This window comes from Brachypodium distachyon, chromosome 1 (genome assembly GCF_000005505.3).
Source record: "Brachypodium distachyon strain Bd21 chromosome 1, Brachypodium_distachyon_v3.0, whole genome shotgun sequence".
Lineage (NCBI taxonomy): Eukaryota > Viridiplantae > Streptophyta > Magnoliopsida > Poales > Poaceae > Brachypodium > Brachypodium distachyon.
Window position 1 is genome coordinate 29,845,347 of NC_016131.3, and position 21,337 is coordinate 29,866,683.

At 42.9% G+C, this 21,337-nt stretch overlaps 2 protein-coding genes and 2 long non-coding RNA genes across 12 annotated transcripts; 3 read left to right on the forward strand and 1 right to left on the reverse strand.

Annotated features, from left to right (window-relative positions):
* Window positions 1–1,981: 1,981 nt before the first annotated feature.
* Window positions 1,982–5,711, forward strand: LOC106865899. Its single transcript, XR_001405489.2, has 3 exons — window positions 1,982–2,285; window positions 5,060–5,164; window positions 5,369–5,711. It is a non-coding gene; the product is annotated as an uncharacterized LOC106865899 (long non-coding RNA).
* On the reverse strand, window positions 2,392–8,933 carry LOC100844853. Its single transcript, XM_003563461.4, has 3 exons — window positions 8,738–8,933; window positions 2,735–6,224; window positions 2,392–2,646 (listed from the first exon to the last, which is right to left on the reverse strand). The coding sequence occupies exon 2, from the start codon at window positions 6,063–6,065 to the stop codon at window positions 2,934–2,936; it is 3,132 nt and encodes a 1,043-aa protein (XP_003563509.1). The 5' UTR covers window positions 6,066–6,224; window positions 8,738–8,933; the 3' UTR covers window positions 2,392–2,646; window positions 2,735–2,933.
* A 1,912-nt stretch (window positions 8,934–10,845) lies between these two features.
* On the forward strand, window positions 10,846–14,580 carry LOC104581501. Of its 9 annotated transcripts, none has more exons than XM_014900508.2 (6): window positions 10,846–11,724; window positions 13,315–13,595; window positions 13,783–13,870; window positions 13,981–14,046; window positions 14,182–14,228; window positions 14,320–14,580. In XM_014900508.2, exons 1-2 carry the CDS (start codon window positions 10,964–10,966, stop codon window positions 13,454–13,456), a joined length of 903 nt encoding a protein of 300 aa, XP_014755994.1. In that variant the 5' UTR covers window positions 10,846–10,963; the 3' UTR covers window positions 13,457–13,595; window positions 13,783–13,870; window positions 13,981–14,046; window positions 14,182–14,228; window positions 14,320–14,580. The 9 variants fall into 9 exon arrangements, 8 of the variants coding, with proteins under 8 accessions (XP_014755994.1, XP_014756001.1, XP_014755992.1 ...); XM_014900515.2 differs by having other exon boundaries at window positions 14,193–14,228; XM_014900506.2 differs by having other exon boundaries at window positions 13,783–14,046.
* A 2,844-nt stretch (window positions 14,581–17,424) lies between these two features.
* LOC112269911 lies at window positions 17,425–18,154 on the forward strand. Its single transcript, XR_002962168.1, has 3 exons — window positions 17,425–17,556; window positions 17,644–17,826; window positions 18,140–18,154. It is a non-coding gene; the product is annotated as an uncharacterized LOC112269911 (long non-coding RNA).
* The last annotated feature ends 3,183 nt before the right edge of the window (window positions 18,155–21,337 follow it).

Consider the following 21,337-nt stretch of genomic DNA (forward strand, 5'->3'; position numbering starts at 1 on the left):
ATGGGAAGTTGGGAACTCCTGCCCTTTCCCTCTAATTTCTGTCAGAAAGCTGCCCGTGTTCTTAAATTGTTGGATTAAACATGAAACGAGATTGCACGTACGGCATGCCACAAATGGGTATGTTTCGTTTGAAAGGTATGCTATACCTTTATTTTATGTATCTGTCTATTTCTCTGAAAGAATACACATTTACCTAATGGCCTAATATTTAATTAGGTATTATGGATTAAGAGATTAATTAGGTCTTACCTTTGGCACCATTTATATATCCCCATCCAGATCAAAAGTATTGATTTGAGCTAGACATGTTAAAAATGGATTGTTCAATGGAACCTTTTTCTTCTTAAGAATTAGAAGTACAAATTATAGGGCTTACCAAAAGCACGATAACGCGTGTGATTCACAAGATAATACAATGAGCTGATACATTACCATTCTTTTTATCAATTCTGCTAGATTAAAATTTAGTTTGATAACTGTACTGTCCACTCACTCGCAACAATTAATATGTTGAAATTGTTACCTGTAGCTAAATGTTGCTTTAGATGTGCGTTAAAGGGTCATATGCTAACTACCCCCTATAATTGGTTAGTGCTGCTCTGTTTCCTCTTTGGAAAGGTGAAATAATACATTGGTCGAAGTTGCTGATGCATCACCCTATTTTTATTTGGACCGTTTTTATTTAAATTAATTCTGCAAGATCAAAAGTACTAGTTTGATAACTGTCCACTCACAACAATTAATATCTTGAAATTGTTAGCTAAATGTTGCTTTAGATGTGCGTTAAAAGGTCATGCTACCCCCCATAAGGTTGCTAGCTAGGTGCTTCATTTCCTCTTTGGAAAGGGAAGAATACATTGGTCGAAGTTGCTTTCCTACGTACTGTCAATCTACACTAACAGTAGTACAATATATTCAGGAGATCAAGCAGAAAGATAAAGCTAGCTATGAAACTTGAGAGTAATGAAAGGTAAGATCAAATGGAGATAACATATATACAGTCGAGAACCCAATAAAGAACAGATAGCGAAAAATGGCAAGATATCATGACTCATGTTCCCACCATATTGAAACACATGCACGCACTAGCTAGCTAACTTGGTCACCTATATGGCCTATGCTATTATACATATGGGCTAGATAGAATCTATGCAATATGCATAGATATATACTCCTACAAATACCGTATGCACTATATAAGAAAATAGATGGGGCAAATTTGCTTCTTGGGCTGTACGGTTCTATCATCGGCAAGCTAGCAAGTTGCTTGTTCTTCTGTTTTCTTAGTATTATCCCCTCGAAGAGATCACGCATGGAGCTATTGGCAATTTGGCTGCATGCAAACTGGCGTTAATTGGACGATTGGATCCGTGGTAGGGGCCGGGCGATTGATCCGTGCCGTGCGTAAAGAGAAGAGGAGGCAGGCATCGATCAAGGCAACGAAACGTGGCGGGCCGGCGTCGTAGGTAGTGCTGCATGCCACACGACGCCGCGACACTGCGACAGCCGTGGAAGCTAAGCTAAGGAACGACGACAATTCTTCTTAATTCTCCAGATAGCGCAACAAGGAGAGCGGAAAAATGGGAGAGAGGGAAACGATGAGGGGACGGGGACGGGGTCGAGCTATCTAGGAATCTAGGCAAGCTAGTGGAACGTGACGATGTCGCACACACGAGAAACAACTCGATGTGGCTCGATCGAGTCGTCAACCACTCGTGCGTCAAATCCATCGGACGGGGACAGACAATCATGAGTGCACTCATAGTAGGCTGCGCACCATGCGTCCATGCGTGCTGCCAAGCCATTTCAGCGAACGCAAGCAAAGCTAGCTCAGGCCGAAGCCCATGTAAGTTCGTCCGTAAGTTCCTCACCAGCTTTCGGCCCTCGCCATCTTGATCTTTCCGGCGCGGCCCATTCTGATAAGCAGCCTTTTCGCCGTCATGGGCCGTCACGTCGTAGCCGAGGAAAACTTAGGATGATCGGCAGCTGGTTTGGACTTTGGAGATAGCTCACAGCCTCAGACCAGCGCGTCGTAAAGCGATGTCCATGGCGATGCAGACTGCTGAGCCCCTGAACGGTTCATCTGCCTGCTCCCTAAGCCGAGGCAGCCAGAGCAGTTGGTCGACGCTGGAGCAGCACAGCAGGAAAACTTAGGTGATACATGGCGCAGACCAGGTTAATCCGGGGCAGCGTGCGCCGCTCCTGTGGAAGCGGAACCCGCGGCCAGCGCTACCGGAGCCGCCGAGCTTGTGTTCTCCTGGGCCGCCGCCGGCATGCCGTGCGAGGTACAGTTCCTGCAGCTTGCTTTCTTTGTTCAAGGTATCTTTAGCTCTCAAACTAAAGTGGTCGACCTCGACCCAAGCATGACAAGGAAAGAAAATTGGGAAGGAGTGGGTAGTCTGATGATCCTAGCATGGATAACACAAAACATTCCAGGTATCCAACAATTTCAACATTCCAACAACCAGTGCCTTTGTTTTCTTCCCGCGTCCTCAGTTCCAGACGAAAAAGAAAGGGAAAAAGGGGATTTCACTTCTCTTCTTCCTCCTTCACCGCTTCCGACCACACGCCAAATCCTTCAACAGCAACAAAAACTTGAATTGAGCAACACTTCTGACACCATGCCTGAGGGACTCTTGCAAGGTACTGCAAATTCAAAAAGAAAAGAAAAATATCTTAGGTTTGAATCATGTGAACAGGTAATCAACTTTGGAGAGATGGGTAGAACAATTACTTGCAATCTGGTTTGAGCAGCAGAACCCTTTTACTGGCACTGGTGACCTGGTTACTTGCCATCTGATCTAATGCTAGCATGATCTTTAACAGACTAAACTGACTGGTATAATATTTAACACAGAAGAATATATATCGGAATAAGACATAGTTCTTAGTCAGAATCTACTGGAAGGGATTTGCTGTTTGTCATCAGCATCTCATGGGGCATCCCTGTACAGGAAAACATCCGGAACAGAGGCTGGATCGAGCTCATAGAAGCCACGGAGCTTGCCACCACTTTCTTCTGTCAGACGGAACGAGGGGACTCGGTGAGAGAACTTCTGATTGTCCCTGGAAGGTATCTCCAGAGCTACCTTTCTCTTGTCAAGCTTGAACACCGCTCTGTAACCATCAACTTGAGCCAGCAAAGAAACTTTTGTGCTAGCTTCAGTGCGTTCAATGATCTCACCCATAGCAAATTCACAAGCATCAATGCTGGAGGGAGTCCAGTCAGGTGTCCAGTTCATGTAGATGGCCCAAATCTCGCCTACTTGAGGAAGAATTCGAATCTGCTGATTTGACTCAATAGGTCCGGCGTATACTAAATGAGAGAAAGTATCATTAGTTTCATACTTAGTTTCCCAGTTTCGAATTTTAAAGTTACCAGAGCTGAGAGGTATATCCTGCTTCAACCACTGTTTCTCCTGCTTCAGTTGAGGGCAAGCTTCGAGCCAGGTCAAGTGCACTTCAAAAGGTTCTAGCTCGACTTTACTTATCCAGCCATAGAACTTGGGGAAGTAATCAAGATCACTGTATAAAGCCCAGATTTGTCCACACTGAAAGTTCTCACATGAGCGGAATTCTTCAAAGTTATGGAATTCAGAATCAGGGTAGGTATAAATTCTTGGGGAGGGACAATTTTGTGTAGAGGAAGCACCTAAACCATTACAACCATGGGCAGTTTTCGGCAAGGATGTGTTCTGCTCAGAAAAAATATCTTCATCTTTACCTATTGCACCGTCACCACAAAAATCAGTGAATGTGATATCATCTTTATTGCAGGGAGACATGAATGATTCGAGAGTTACGGAAGGAAATGCTGCATCCAGGTCGACTGGGAGACATGCAGTGTCGAGTTCTAGGAACCCTCCTGGGACACCAGTTTTCTCATTCCCATTTGTCCTATAAAAGGGGATGCTGTGAGAGAAACGAAGTAGCTCACTTGATGCTATCACGATTTCAGATTTGTCCTTAGCTGTCGCAAATAGACTGACAAAGCCTTTAATCCTGACCAATGGGACAACAGAAACGCCAGCACTAACCGAGACATTTGACAGGACTTCAACCACTTCATATTCATAGGACCTATGGTTATCTGCATCTGATCCCCACTGCAAGCTCCATCCCTTATAAAGAGCCCATACCTCACCCTTACTAGGATGTATTTCATAGTTCCTTTTTTTGCATTTTGCCCCTGAAACAATATGCGAAAACATGGGCCTGTCTTGTGATATATCTGCTGTTCCCAAGCGAAAGCTTCCACAAGCAACAGGCATTTCTTCATCAGTCCATTTCTTCTCTGCTTCATTCGCTTCAATGTACTCCAGCCAAGTGAGATGAACATTGAAGTTGGAGGCGTCAAAACGTTTTATTCTAGCATAATATCTTGGCATGCCGTCAAGGTTATCATAAATGGCCCAGATCTGACCAACTGCAAACATATTGACATCCCTTAACTTCTCAAAATCAAAGAAATCTGTATCTGGGAGAGAAAGCTTCACAGAATAGCTTTGTTCATTCTGACCAACAGTATCTGTAGCTTCTGCGTTGATATTGTCCTGATCACCCATATCTCTAGTTTTAGCTTTCTCTTGGATGTCTATTTTGCTGGACACATGAGGTGGAACTGATTGCCTGTCAGCGTTAGTGACATTATCATCCAACATGTTCTTGCAGTTCAAGTCACTAGATTGCAAATCATTTATCCTTTGCTTCTTTTTGCTATTAGAGTCCAGGTTACTGCTCCCAGCAGCATCTTGCTTTCTCCTAGCCGATCTCCGGAGACTGGAGGATCCTGCACCATCTGACACTGTAGATATATCTTCTTTCCACAAGTTATTTCTGTCAACATTTGGATCAGCAGGATTTGGCATCCATCTTCCATCTGTGTTAATGTTTGTCGTTTGGGCAGAAGATTTAGCTTGATTCATCGTTGGAATTTCAACTTTCCTGCTTGTAATGTCTGACTGGTTGGCTTCCTTGTCACCACCTGTGCTGCCATTCCCTTTTATATCACACCGTGCCACATTTATCTTTACTTTCGTATATGTGTTTACACCTGTAGAGGAGAGCTTCACAGGACCAGGGACCTTCTTAGCATTTGGAGCTGCAGATGCCTCTTCTGTACCCGACTTCTGTATGCCAATGATGTCTGGATCAGCAGGAATTGGTATTGACCTTTCACCCACATGCGCATTTACAGTCGGTACAGAAGATTTATCTTGATTCATTGCTGAAAATTGATTTCCCACCCTTGTTCCTGACTGAGACTGATTAGCTTTCTCATCCATGCTTGACCTGCTATACCCTTTCATGTATTCATCACAATGGGCCACGTTCATCCTTGGCTTCACATATGTGGTTCCCCGTACAGAAGAAAGCTTCACAGGGTGGCCTTGTTGACTTGGAAACATCTTTGCTGGAACTTGAAAACTACTGGGAACACTTGATGAAGTTGGCACATACTGTTCCTTTAAGTTGTATGCAAAGTAATTTTTTCGACAGCTCAAACAGCACATCACAGTGTTTAGGACATAGATGGGGTACTGATATTGTGTCTCACAGTGGGGGCATATAGTCCAAAAAGATGCTACATATCCAGGCACATCAGATTTACTTGTGTCACTCTTCTTTTGTTGCTGTGTAGCTTGTTTTCGTACTTTTCTCAAAGCATTAAGCCTTCTGATGTCATAATGAGATCGCTTTGTTTGATCAAACAATACAGTATAAGCTTCAGAGACCAACTTGAAAGCAGCTTCAGCACCACTAAAACAATTTTTATCCGGATGGACTGACTTTGCAAGCCTGTGGTATTGCTTTTTTATGTGATCAGGATCTGCTGTTGGCTCCACCTGAAGGATTGCATACCAGTCCGTCTCTCCATTCACCCTTGCCTCTGCTGCACAATGTACATTGCATATGTTTAACAGTTTAGATATGTCTTCAAGCTCTGGAAAAAGCATTTGAGCTTGAAGTGCAATCTTTTGGGCACCAATGAAATCTTCATTTTCCATCTGTTTTAGAGCAATTTCCCTGGCCCTGAAGGCCTCTTCTCTGTTGCACTCCATCATAATCTCTGCCAAAAGAAAAACCACAAGAGCCCTGATGTGAAGTGCTATCAACTGGAAATCAGTATCCGCTGACTCAAGCGTTACAGCAGATAATGGACGGACATATCTGGATCAATTCTCAAACAACAATATGGCAGTGAACTTTGACTGCATCAAAACCTGAAAAATTAAGAAGGAATGATTCTTAATTACTAAAAATATAGCACCTGAAACACATAAAATTGTGGATTCCATAATAAGTCAAGAACACTGAAATGTAAAACCTAGTGCATGAGGCTTCCATATATGGTATAATTATTTTAAATAACATGCTTTGTGACACGTCCAACGAGGCAACAACCAACAACGTGCAAATAGAAAGGTAATACAAGCAAAGCAAGACATGCCGATATGGAGGCAATACTGCCAAAGCAAGACATGCCAATACGAAGGCAATGCTGCCAAAGCAAGACACATGAATAGGATTGACAAAAAATTGAAATTACATGTCAGGTTGATAGCATTCACATCAGTAACGTAGAGTGAATCGTTATTCTTAATCATCTATGTATTCAACATTCTTGATTAGGCTGTTTGTGCCAATGATCAAGAAATCGGCCGACTCAGCGATTAATCGCTGATGGGGAGGGCAACGTGCAGATTAATGCGAATCGTCAGAGGAAATCGAGCAGACTGATTTATCGGTCTGACAACCGATTAATCGGGAACGATTCCTGATTAATCGCATCAGGACCGATTAAACTTCTATCCCAAATTACAACAAATTGACTCACCCCGTTGCCAAATTCTCCCCGCCTCTGGACCCATCCCTCCTCCACCACCCCACCCCCCCCCCCCCACCCCCGCACCTCGTTGTAGCCCCAATTCACCCGGCCACTGCATCTGCTGCCCCCCCACCCCCCCGCTCTTCCTCCTCCATGACACTGCTACTCTGCTCCCCCTCAGCCCCTCCTACTCCCAAGCTTGTCATCGACCAACCGGGTCTCGGCTGCCATCCCCAGCCTCCTCCGCTGCTAGACCCAGCTGCCTCTGCCGCCACCCCTGCTCGAGGAGAAGCTCCAGTGGCTGCAGGTATGGCCTGCACCCTCTTCCTCTCATTCTCTGCTGATGTGGCTGCTGCTGCTGATACTATATAGCACAATGGCCGACAGATTAAACCGACTAATCGGTCCGAAATCGGTCCGAATCCGATTAATCGCTAATCCCTACCCGACCGAGCTGTTACCGATTACATATATCCCAAACATTGCTTTGTGCAGTAATTTAGTTTGCTTGCTGTCACCAAAAAAATGGTACTGTATGTACCAGACCAGTAGCAGCATGTCAACATACAACAAATTCAAGTATAGTTTGTATCGCCATTCACCTATGATTTACTGACAGAAAAATGGCTGCAACAGAGGGCCTAAGGTACAGGTGATGACTCGGGAGTCAGGAGAGGAAGACGAAAGGAAGGAACCAGTACGACAATGACAGAGAGAAAACCGTGGAGGTTGGATTTTGACTCTGAATGGAGAGCAGATTTGATTAATAAAAAGAAAACAAACCACTCCACTACTAAATCTAATTAGTTTTGTCTTTTGGAGTCTGTAGTTTTTATTTGAAAGAAAACTGTTAGAATTTATAATTGATACTGGTGTGGATATACATAAAATATGTTTGGTCCAAGTTCACAATCTCCTTGTCACATCTTTCGTCAACTTGATCTAGCACTATAGGGTAATCGATATGTCGATAATTCATAGTGATAGCAAAGGAGGAGAGATGCGGTGCAGAGAGGAGTCGAAGGCAGCAGGGCATCCCAGACACTGAGACACCCCAATCCTTGAAGTGACACACGAAAAGACCCAACTGATAGCTCAAATCACTCCTACCATTAATCTGATGGCCAAAAACGTGTTGTGTGGGACGAACTGAGAGGAGTTAAAACAGGGAGGGATAGATGTTGGAGGTAGGTTGGAGGAGATACAAACACATACTAAAGCAAGCAGATGAAATTAGATATATGCAGGGCAAATCGAACATGCATTCTCATCATTACTGAAATGAGAACTTTCAACATGACCAAAATACAGACACAAACACACATTAATGCAAGCACATGGAACTAAATATCTGCGAGCAAATCGAATCGTTACTCCATCGCATATCTCGGTAAAAAACACATAACCCTATGTTTTTCTTCATCATCATCAATGCATCAATCTCCTTCGTCATCATCTCAGATTAGAACAACTTGTGAACAAGGGTGGACATCCACGGGCGGAAGTAAAAGAATTGTGCAACTACTCCAATAGAAAGTAAAATAATCACAAGACTAGAAGAGCATTCAAAGAATCGGCAGCCTGTACTCCGCCACAGCGGTACAAGGGTGGACATCCACGGGCGGAGGACCCGGTAGGGCAAGGGAGGGCGGCCGCCCTACCTTGATGTTTGCCTCGGTTACGAACTGGGGGAGATTAAGGAGATGAAACGGGGGGCTAAACGGCGTCATCCACTCGTGGCTCGGAGAATATAAGGAGAGATCAACCTGGTGGCGGCGCTCGCGCGAGGAGGAAGACGAGCGACGGAGCGAGGGGGCTGGGGCGCAAGCAGCCGCGCGGCCAGGGCGTAACCAGAAATGGTGGAGAGGTGAGTGGGGTTTTCTAATCGCGATGAAAAAAACCTCGTACCTCAAAACCCCAATGGCCTTGGAATGATGGAGACACCAGGAACGCGATTTCCCGACGAGGACGAACGAGAATGGCGACGGAGGCGACGCGCGTTGGGGATCGACGCGTCGGCGGTGAAGGTAGGGCACGGCGGCGACGGCTGAGAGCACGGTGTTTTTCTTTTTTCTTTTTTTTTAAGACCTAGCGCGGTGGTAGTCGGGTAGATAGCGAGAGGGTCAAAATAGTCAAAATATGAACAGCCAAGCCACACGTTTACCTTGCTGTCTCTCTACTGGCAAAAAAAATATTTTTTTCCGCCTTTTTTTTTCTTTTTTTTGCGACGATAAATTCTTCTCACCGTGTATACTGTACGTCTGACCAACTTCTCGGTAGCCCTAAAAAAATGTTTGGACAATCTGATAATTGTGTGTGAATTATACAAAATTGATGTTAGAGGGTCTTCCCCTACTTACTAAGTCAGAGCCCTGGAGAAACATTGAAATAAAATTCAAAACTACCCATAGCTTTTATTTTAGGTTTCCGAAGATGACAGAAAAATGATAGATTTAATAGTTAACAATTTTTACTATAAAATTGGAATATAAGAGGTTTGTCGTGTTTTTACCTGTTGCTCGCGTTGAAATAAGAAGTCAATTATTTATTTATATTTAGCAAGGACCAATATTTAATGGGTAACTTGGTAGAGTTGGAAAAAGCTAAGAATAGATCCATACGAGCATAGCCAACAACGCCAGTTTAGCCTCTTCGTTCATTCCTTTAATCAACTGAAGCGATGAATCAATAGAGGCCTACATGGCGATTGCATTGACACATTCCTACTTCTTAGAAAGAGTTGCTGCTTGGAGGTTTCTGGTAATTTGAAATCTTCTGCTTATAACCTATCACCAAAGGAAATACATGGTTATTTTTCATGACCCTACGGTATAAATACCCCAAAGGGGTGTGTAATTCATTCGTCCCATTTTAATAGAAAAGAAGGGCTCCTTTCGAAGAGCCTGTAGAGTTTTACGAATGAATCCTCCAAAGAGCCCACCAAATTTCGAAGAGTCAACCATCACCAAAAAAGCCGCACCGAATTTTGAGGAGTCATAGGGTTCCGCACTCTCCTAACCTCAACAAAGCGACCAGACATTTTTAAAAAACATCGGCATACCTGTTTACGTACGATGCCCTTCTCTAATAAAGGTGGCATACACCCCCAACTAAAGACTTATATATACCTTAGTCAATCAACAGCCCCTACTATCGCTCGACGACAACATGATAATATCATGATGAATGTGCATATGGAAATTAAAGTTGACATGGAGATTTAAACATGTCCCTCACTACATGTTCCCATCAACGAAACCAGCAATAAAATTCCCATTTTAGCCAAAACCGCTTTCGAAATAAATGATGGTTTTAAGCAACACATTTATGCAAAGAAACATTTGGTTGTGAGCATGTAGCCTCTGCAATTTTTGTTGTTGGAAGATTTAGCCTCTGCATTTAGCATTTTTCTAGGATGTTACCCGGGGGTGCAGCTTAGTGCTTTTACGTACTCATGGATCATATGTTTTGTGTTGTTGATTCAGAGATATATAGAAAGGATTAAAGAAGGAATTCTGAAGATGACTTTGATGAGATCAAGTAGGAGGGTTTCAGGTTTGTGGTGAACTCTGTTGACTGCATGGGGGTTAAGATGGAGCCGTTACGATGGACGCCTGCTCTGTATGTTTGCTCTTTTCAATAAAGGCTTGATGTATATATTGGTCAAGTGACCAAAGTACTCTCTTGCAAGGCAGATAATAAGCTTTCTTTCTATAAATCTAGCATGTTGTTTCTATGGTAAGTGTTCATGAGTATGATCCTTGATTCGCACAGCAGAATTCAGATTTTTTTTTCTTTTTTTAGCGAACAACAGAATCAGATTTATTTATTTATTTTTTAGGGGAACAACAGAATTCAGATAGTAGCAATATTCGGGTGATGTGTTTTAGGGAGGGAGTATTAAAAAGGCGTGGAGCAGCCGGAGAGGTAGGATCTGGACATGGGCCTGGTGATGCGAAAGCAGAATGTGAAGATGGGCAGGTCTAAGCAGAGATCGGGCCTGTAACGCACGCCAAGGCCTCACTACATATACTGAGCCCGATGCAGGCCGCCGGGTCACCGAGAGCAGGGCAGACACAGATCGATCTATTCTTCCCCTCCAAACAAGAAACAGATTGATCTTGAGTCCTGACCATGGCGATAGGGATGGAAGCGCGTTACAGCGACGAGGAGATCAGGGCCATGGTACACCGCGGCATAGTCGACCCGGACGAGGAGGATGAGTCCCTGAAGGCCCAGCAGCGGGCGGTGCGGAGAACGCTGCAGGCCCCGACGGCGTTCCCCACGATCGCGCAGCTGGTCTGGGTTGACTACGTCGAGGGCACCGCCGTCGTGCTCGCCGACGACATGGCGGGGAACGGAGACAATCTCAGGAACGGCGCTCGCGTGTTCGCCGGGAGGAGGCTCGGCGCCTGCTGCGAGGAGGAGGCGGCGCTGGTGGCCAAGCTGCGGCGGCAGGCCGCGAGGTGCGAGGAGCGGCGCGCGCAGGCGCAGGCCCTGGCGGCGGACGCGCGGCGGCTGCGGGACAAGTACCTGAGGGCGGCCTCGGGGATCTCGGTGGGGAACAAGGACGGCGGCGAGGCCCTCCGCGCGGCGACGGCGGAGTTCCGGGAGCACGTGGCCAGGGAGATGGAGGACGACGGGGTGTCCGTGGCTGATATGGCGAGGCCGGAGGCGATAGACGCGGCGGCGAGGGCCGGGCAGGGCATCGGCCAGCGGTTCGTGGAGGAGGTCCTGTCGGGGCTGTCGCAGAGGCTCAGGCGGCACGCGCTGGATTACGGTGCCCGGGACAAGGCGCTCAAGGAGGCTCTCTGCCGGCGCGCCGCGGAGATGGAGGAGATGTGCGCGGATCCGGAGAAGCTCGTGGAGAGGATGCTGGCGTCGAGCGTCTGGAGGTATATGATCAGGCAGGCCTGACCTCAATCGTCCATGGCTGCCGACGCCAAAGCCTCCTATGTGATGATTAAAATTGTTCACTTCATATTCGTTCGTTTGTTTGTTTACTTCACGAATCACGCCAAAATCGATGTCACAGGGTCTTCCTCTGCTTACTAATATCCGTAGGATCCAATTTCTTTTGGGTATCTGAAGATGGAAGACAAATGATAGATTTAGCGGTTACTCCTTTAATTCTAAATTCTTGTATAAAAAACGTCTAAATACATGTAATATTTCGTCAACAATTTAGTACTCCAGCTATCTTACCACAAAATGGCAATATATAAGAAACATCGGTAGTCGTTTCTCTTCCCGGTTGGCGGCGCCCCTTGGCTCCGCACGACGTGACCGTCCAGGGCCAGGCGCTTCGCCGATGACGTGCACACGCTCGTCTCTGATGCCTCCTCACCGGCAGCTCCTCCCCCGGCCGCGACGGTAACCTCGCTGCCACCGTGGCCACCGACATCGGCCAATCCCGTCGTACTTGCCGCTGCTTCCGCAGACTCCACCCTGTAAGTCGATGCTGCCGCCCAATGCAAAATGCATGAATCGATGGACTCTGTATGCTCGTGTTTTCCCTTGTCTTGGGATTAAATTTTTTGATGCGATCACATATGGCGTAGTTAATTGCATCAGCCATGAGAAATATCATGTTGGATCAAGTTGACTTGCAACTGTTCGATGGAATGCTCGTGAGAATGTTTTTTTTTTTTGGTATACTGCAGATTTGTTCTTTACTTACTTCTCTGCAAGCTTGAAACACTGACCAATTTTACAAGATTTTATTGTCTGGTCTGAAGACGTATTCGATGGAATGGTTGGTGTGCTTGCTGACCCCAAGGAAGTATATCCAACATCATTTATGTTTGTGATATACAGCTACTTTCCTTTTTTCCTTTCTTTTCGTATTTGGTTTGTTCGATAAAAGGCTCCTGCTGGAATTCAAGAGGTTCATTTTCTGCTGTTCAATCCAACTGAACAAAGCTAATGCAGATTTTCATAAGGTGCAGACTTTCAGTAATGCAGAAAATGTCTATTGTTTCGGTAGTGTAGAAAGTAGTTGTTGTTGAGTTCAAACTATAAAAAATTGTAACTACAAACACATGGCCGGAACATGTGTGTAATATATGGCCTTCTAGTTCAAATCATGGCCGGAACATGACAAACTCAGCTGTAATATATGTGCGTTTTGTGCAATATTGTAAGGACCTATGTTCAGTTCCTCTGATATTCAACCTGCAATGCATAGGTGGCCTTCTAGTTATCATGGTGGTGGTAATGGTGTACTAAAGTCTAAAGCTGACAAGATTTGTGACCTGAAAACTTATGCAATCTTAGTTGTTGCATAATTCAATCTGGTAAGTTAGGAGAAATCGGATTGTTGTGCCCATGAATGTTATCAGTTTGATTTTGCTGTTGTGGCTGACCATTATTTTTAACTAATCTGTTTCAAGAACATGCTGGTGCTATTGTCAAGAAGAGTTGTTTATAAATAGCATGTAAGGTAGTACTTCTGTTGACAGGGGTTGCTCCGATTTTGTTTCAAGGTCAGCGCTGGTGACGCGAGAGGGGGCGAGGTGGTCCAAGCTCGATGGCGTGAAGGGCGGGAATGATGCTGGATTTGGAAGAACAATGGTGGATGCTGAGGTCGACGCAGACGCCGGCCCACAACTCGCGTCGTTGGGCTAATCGGCGACCTCGGCGCCCAGTCCGCCGCTCAGCCCAGTCCTACCTCGTCGGCCGGCTCCTCCCCACTGTTGTGATATTCCCCTCGCCAGCAGCTCGTGTGGAATTAGCTGCCACAGTGTGGCGATCGCCGGTAAACCAGGTGCGTCATAAGTTTTTGATTGCGTACATATATAGTTTGTGTGTTGATTTATTGCTAATTGAATAATTGTTTTCGTATTTGGAACTACGATTAATCTTGTGTTCCAAAATTACAATCTGTACTAATCTATTTGGAAAAATTGGACTTTGACTTTTTTCTTTGTGGATGCGTGTGTCAAAACTGACAGCTCAGAGCTGAGACTACTCTATTCTTGAAATTAAGAGAGCTACAGAGACATAAACTTCCACTGATTTTACTTGTGAGCATGTTGTAAGGTATGCTATGCTAACTCTTGTTTAACGTTGACGAAATTCTGAGGATAATAAAACTTGAAGTTAATTTTGTTTCGGTGAGAACTTGTTTACTTGTATTCCAAACGCTGCAGGTTAGGAGGTTGGACAAAAGTACTTTGTGTATGGTTCAAGATTCAAAGCCCACTGGACTATCAGATGTGAGTTTGACTAAATATATATTTTAGCCTTTGACTCTTTGTTTGATGAAACGAGACATGCTTAGAGTCTAAGATATGATTGCCGTTAATGATGATGATATAATCCGAAACCTAATGTCTTGTTGTTTCGACAAGTCTCGTGACAGATACTCAAGCAAGAATGTGCAAATACTAACTTATAGGTGCGGCATTTCTCAATTATATTGATGTAGTTTTAAAAAATATCTTGCAAACACAGAGTTGGGTAACATTGTGTTATGCTATCATTTGCAGGATATTGGGCAATTTTGCAGGCAGTCATTGTTTCAAATGGAGAGAAGTGTTGCCGAAGGAGGAATGATGAGTCTGAAAGGGCTTGCATAGTTACAATCATGTGTATACCTTTTGTCTTCTGTTGTTGTAGTGCTTGAGCAGTTACGTGAGGCATGCGTTTTACTTGTACTCGTTGCTGCTGTGAAAAAAATATTGTCTCACTCCATTATGCTCCCGGATTGCTCAATTTGACCTCTATAGTGATGCTTGAATTTTTTTGTTTGCCACTCTATTTTGTTAATCAAGCCAGTTCTTTCGCTCAAGGCAGTACACACTGCCTAGTATGAGGCTAGTTAGTATAAAAGGGGCAGTGCATGCAAGTATAATCTTGTTGTGTCACATGAGAATCTGCACCGGCAAAATAATTTTACACAGCAAGCACTAGAGCCTTCTGAACCACTCGATCGACCCTAACTTTCTTACGTCTCGTGCAAGCACAGGCGGGCGCTCGTTTCAAAGCCGGTAGCCTGGACGTAAATTTCTTACGCTGCATGCCGAAAAACTGAACGGGACGTGCGCTCGTGCTTTCATACTACTGGAATAACCCAACGTAATCTGGTTACGTCGCATGCAGAAGACTTGGTGCGGGGCGGGGGTCGCTCGGTGCTAATTTTAATGCCGGAAGCCCCAACGTAAATTGGTTATGTTGCATGCAGAGAAGCCAGGCGGGCCTGGACGGAAGTGCACGCGGGGGGTGGGGGTGGGTGCAGAATAATATTCTACTCCCTGTGGTATATATATATAAACGAAGTATTAGAAGATACCTCAAAAATATGGAAAGAAGAATTAAAAGAAGAAATTTTAAAAGAATTACGACTTGAATTCATGCAAAAATTTGAAGAAATGAAGAAAGAATATGATTTAAAAATTGAACTAAATCTTTCAAAATTTGATTTTAATCTTTCAGAAGATGATCACATGGATATTGCAGGCCATGGGCAGAAATCAGAATTTTAATTGATATTACTATCAATTATTCGGGCGGGGAGGACATATACACCACCTCCGAACATATACACCTATACCCGGATAGTTGATAGAATATAATTTGAATATGATTGAAAACTGAAAAAAAATAGTAAATAATAATTAAAAATAATGAAAAATATTAAATCTTAAGAACCATCGTTAGCATGTATTAGGCATATAAGACCCATCATCAGCATACAAGATCACAAATGCATGAGATCCTATGATTTATGGTGTGCAGACGAAGAATAGCCAAGGAAGCAGACAATAAGGCTGCAGTGTGTCGTAAACACTATCATTAAAACGCAAGACTACTCCCAAGATGAAGGAAGCCATGTTCGTATGCAACCAAAGAGTGAAGTGGCAGCCAAAAGACCCCTTATCACCATGCATGCATGCATCCAAAGGCTATAAAAGAAGCCTAGGACCTATAAAGGAGGTGCATCATGGACATGGAGAAAGGTGAGGTAAATAATGCATGAGATCACTATTTGAACCAGCCATGGTGCCTATATAAGAAGGCTCTTTGCAGCATTGGAGGACACACAACCATCGAGCACAACACAAGTCTTCAGAGCAGCAAGTAGTTCAGGGCAGCTAACCAGAAAACTATCTGCTCTCTAGTAGTAGTAGTACCACTTCCCACTGTAATAAAGCCCGTGTAATCAAGGCATTTGTAACATAAGACTGGGAAGGTAGTATGGTAATTTTTTTATCTTTGTGTGAACCCTTCGGGGGTTCCCGAAAGGGAAAACCGTATGTAAGCTATATTGTGAAATGAAATAGTTTAGTTTTTCCCTCGGTCTTTTTAGCATGTTTATACGGGTGGGTGCTTATGCTAGGGATCCTATAGGAGAAACCTTTGCGTGTAGTTCTCTGTTAAGCCGTGTGTATGGCGTTGAAATGAGAACCTTGTAACCATAGAGAAGTGTTCCCTTCGGGTGGAATTGCCTGGGAAGACGATAAGAAATCACCCATATAAACCTGACTAAAGACGCTTAGGGAAATAAACTTAGCTACTCCTGAAGCAAAATAGTAATAAATACGGTGAGTACTGAGTAGGATTATTGCATCACTGCGAAAACTGTCGGTATTTCCGTTGGCCTCACCAGCCTCTTAAGATCCTGCAAAAGATAATCATAATATTAAAATATTTAATTTACCATATAACCTAATATTAGCCTAAATAATCTGAATATTAATGTAGCTAATATTTATTAATATTGCATATTTGTGGTATCATATATCTATATATGTATATACACACACATATATATATATCTATGTAAGTTCATATGTAAAGTTTCGTACTTATAAAAATGCTATGACGTGCGATTTCAGGAAGACTACGACCACATAGCAAATGAACAAGAAGTCATCACGAATGATTCTAAAAATATGGGAGAAAAGGTAAGAAAAATTCAAAGACTTGTATCCTGCCAACATGGTAATGATATATATGCCTGTAACTTCATGTGTAAGGTTTTGTACTTATAAAAAGTTCTATTACGTGCGATTTCAGGAAGACCACGACCACATAGCAAATGAACAAGAAGAAGTCATCACGACTGATTCTGAAAATATACAAGCAAAGGTAAATATATTATTCCAAGACTTATATTCTCTTTTAAAAAGAATATAATTATAATCCTACAATCTCTTTTATATATGTGGGATTCAGTTACACACCCAGGAAGAATCACGTGCAATAGCGATTGAGGAACTGGAATATTTCGAGCCGATGAATGTGAGTTTTCTTTTTATTACATAAATTCGAATTCTAATTCTAATTATATCCTGCATGAAGTTTAACTATTATTTTTCTTATTCGCAGAAACTAGCAGACAACCAAACATCTCAAGAAGTCCAGCAGGAATGTACAGAGGAAGAAACTATGAAGGACATCCTGACAATGCCCATGCAGATGGAGAAACCTATGGGACGGCATAACAAACCCAAGAAGTCAACAGATTATGTGGTGACTCCAGAAGGCATGTCATTAACCATTTTTATGTCATTAATTTTGCTACATTATTTATTTCTTCATTACTAACTTGATGTCTTCTATCGTTTCAGATTATAGATGCACCATCGATCATTTTTTTGTGATTGAATGTATCCAATCGGAGCCAAGTGTCAAAAAAAAAATTAGTGTCCCTCGGTGACACATCACTGACCAAGGACGATTTAATACGTCTTCTAAACCCCCGGGAATATGCTGGCGACGAAGTAAGTATATATATTCATGAAAAATCTTATTTGAATTTGAATATATTGTCTCATACTAATAACCACTGAGTATACATGAAACCGTAGGTCGTAAATGCATACATCTATTGCATAAGTGGCGAAGAAGCTCTGCAGGTCAGGTTAGGTGGAAGTATGTTCTTCGAGACTTCATTGGTCTCTAAGCTGATACAGGATTGTGCAAATAAGCCCAAAGATGAAATACCAGAATGGATTGTAGAGAGGGTGAAAAAGTATCTGGAACATGACATGGTTAGTCCGAGTTTCCTACATATTATAATCAATCTTAACGAGGGTGTGTGTGTTCGTGTATAAAAACAACGATAAACTTTCTCCGTAGGTATTCTTTCCAATCAACATGACTCATTTTCATTGGTATCTAACGGTTATACACACCGGGAAACGATGTGTTCAAGTATTGGACTCTCTAGGTGTGGGAATTCATCGCGGGGACCTCGCTTCTTATGTGAGTAATCAATTCTACTGCCCCATCTTTTTATAAGATTTTGTGTTATTGCTTTTTTTTCTTATAATGCTACTACTTTGTCATCTATTAATATAACAGCTGGTAGCAGTGGATTTATTTTTCTTCTGATGTTAATACTTGGTCATTTGTTAATATATAACAGTTGGTAGCAGTGGAAAAATTATTCAAAATTGCATCACAGCAAAATGAATTAAATTCTGACAAGTGGAAGGACCTAAACGTTACATCGTGGTCAAGGGAAGAATGTATTAAGAGTACTATGCAGACAGATGGGTACGCCTCCTAATTCGACGAACTCAACATTTGGGTGGTGATTTTTTTATGCATGGTTTATTAATTGACGTAGATGGAACATTATATCCCACACGATCTCTCTAATGATAGTTTAATAACTTATCAATATTTGTTTATATTGTATTGACACCTCATTCTAATGATACTTTAGTACCTTATGAATATATTTGTAAAATGTCTTATCGAAATCCTATCGAAATCCTACAATTACGTAGGTCGTCTTGTGGTTTGTGGATGTTAAACTCCATGGAGTACTGGACGGGAGATATTTTGTCCGACATTCCTAATCAGGTACATTTCGTTGAGTACATGTCATATATTATTATATTTTGAAAACTAACCGTGATTACTGCTTGCTAGGATAATATAACACAATTTAGGACAAAATTAGCTGTCATTTTAGTCGACTCGGAATTGAACGATGATAATGTAGAAACCAAGACGACTTCGAACTTGATGAAAGGAATACCGATCCAGATGATTGTGTCATCTTGGAAAGTCCTGCTAAGAGAGCCAAAACATCAGACCCCTCATCACAATTTGACTTTCTATCGGACTTCTTCCCTGAATCACCTATTATCAATCCAACAAACGATGACCTCATAGAATTACTTTGCTTGCAACTGGAGATAATTGATCCCCGTTTATTCGGGTAAGCCACCTTTTCTAGCAAGTTCATTTTTTTGTGTTCAAATAAACTATTATTTGTTCCATCGTGCTTGACAAAATTTGCTCTTCCACAGGATCGAATGGGTCAGGATCTCTAAGCCTTATCCAATTAGTTTAACTCTAAGACAAATAAGGAACATATTGTTCACGGATTATGTGGACCCAGATTGCTTCAATGTGGCTGTGCGTGTACTAGCGAGCCACCCATCAAACTTATGTAGAGATCAGCTGGTTCACTTAATGGATCTGAAGTTTTGCGTAAGTTACTTTAATCACATAATCACATTTTCAGTCATATTGCTAAGACTTTTTTTTAATCATTTTAGACGATGTCCAAATTTGCACGAGACGCGGGTTGTCGTGAAATGTTAAACATTGAACAGCTAGCACAATTGTTTCGTAGCTGGCCTGGCTGCATCGACAAGTATACTTCATTCCTTCTTTCTTATATAAGTTGGGGTCATTTTTTGTCATAATGCGACTAATGTATTTGTAAACTTATTGTTACAGATTTATTTGCCTTATGAAATTTATGAGCTATATATGTTGTTCGTCTTCAACCTGCAGAAAAAAAATTGTCTATATTTTGAATCCGCTTCCAATACAATCTTGGGGGGAGCATTTATTTAAAACTATGAAAATAGGTAAAAATTTAAACCTTGCCCTCGAAGTTGCAAACCCTGGATGGAACGATGATATATGTAAATGGGAATGCAAAGTTTCTGATGTTATTCCAAGAAACTATCACGGGTACGAAGTTTCTCACTCCCACACAATCCTATCTCATTTGTTTCAACAAACAATGTAACGTTACATATGTTTGCAGTGATCTGGAGGAAATTGCATGCACGATCCATAAACTTGGCAGTGATGTTCACTTTCATCCATAAACTTGCGGATTTGAAAAATGTCCCCTTAAACTTGGCATGTGGGTTCACTTATAGTCCAAATTGATAAATTCAGGCTAAATTAGGCTACTCGGTCATCTTACGTGGCTGGGTGGGTCTTCTTTGCAAATTTGTGGCCATTGTTTTTATTTCATTGAACCCCAGGTATTTTTTGGCCTATAACCCGCGGTCCAGGCATCGCTACAAAGAGGTGACATGTTTGATTTATTAAAAAAAAACCTCACTCGTTGCGTGTTAAACCGTTGGGCCTTTGTCCTCCTCAGTTACACTGCCTCGCCCGAGGGAGACGAAGCGACGGAACAGAAGGGCCGGACTGCCGGAGGCGATTGTCAACAATCTCCGACGGCACAACCGGCAACACCCACGCAGATGGAATCGCATAGATGATGACGACTTGAACGGCGGCTCCATCGACGTCCACACGAATGACGTCGATGGCTTCTGCGGCAACTACTGGAATAGCGACACGGCCGGCGCTTGCTTCAAGAGAGCAGTGGGAAGATTTGGGAATTTCTGAGGCTAGGGTTAGGGATTTAAGCTGTGGGTTAGAACCCATATTTTTCCGAGGGGGCCAACGCAAGATTCCAGAAGCCGCAATTTTGCAAAAAGAACCCCCCGAGCCACATCAGATGTCAGCGTGGCCTAATTTGGTCCGAAATTGTCATTTTGGACTAAAATGATCCAACTTGTCAAGTTTAAGGAGCCGTTTTTCAAATCCGCGAGTTTATGGTTGAAAGTGAACATGGCTGCCAAGTTTAAGGATCTCTAATGCAATTTCCTCAGTGATCTGTCTGGATATTTGGTTTTCAATTTCATGCACTCATATCACAATGAAAGGCTACATTATTCAATACCGACGAGGAGTGTTTTTAACATGCTCATTTGTACCAGATTATTACATGAATTTTTTTATGACCATGTTTTATGACGCATGTGTAGGGCGACTACTTGCTCAAACGACGATTTGTGGCACATATTTTAAAGCATGAACTCAATGAAGTTGTAGACAATATCTCTCCCGAGGAACGAGACATTCTTGACCGCATAGAAAAATGGACGTTCACCGATTTAATAGAATAGTGGATAATATTGTGGAATACTTGTATTTTAATTATTGCTTCCAATTTCTGTCGAGTTTTAATATTTCGGTACCTAACACGAATTGTAACACACGTGCAAGCTCACTAGTACTTAATAAGGGGGAAGGCTGTTTGGCGGATGCTCGTGGAGAGGATGCTGGCGTCGAGCGTGATCAGGCAGGCCTGACCTCAATAGTCCATGGACGCCGACGCCGACGCCAAAGCCTCCTATGTGATGATTGTTCACTTCATATTCGTTCGTTTGTTTACTTCACGAATCATGCCAAAAATCGATGTCACAGGGTCTTCCTCTGCTTACTAATATC

Coding starts and splice junctions, on each gene's coding strand:
- LOC100844853 (XM_003563461.4), bottom strand. CDS start 6,065: ATGATGGAGTGCAACAGAGAAGAGGCCTTCAGGGCCAGGGAAATTGCT.
- LOC104581501 (XM_014900506.2), top strand. CDS start 10,964: ATGGCGATAGGGATGGAAGCGCGTTACAGCGACGAGGAGATCAGGGCC. Junction 11,725..13,314: donor CTGGCGTCGAGCGTCTGGAG/GTATATGATCAG, acceptor TTTTGTTTCAAG/GTCAGCGCTGGTGACGCGAG.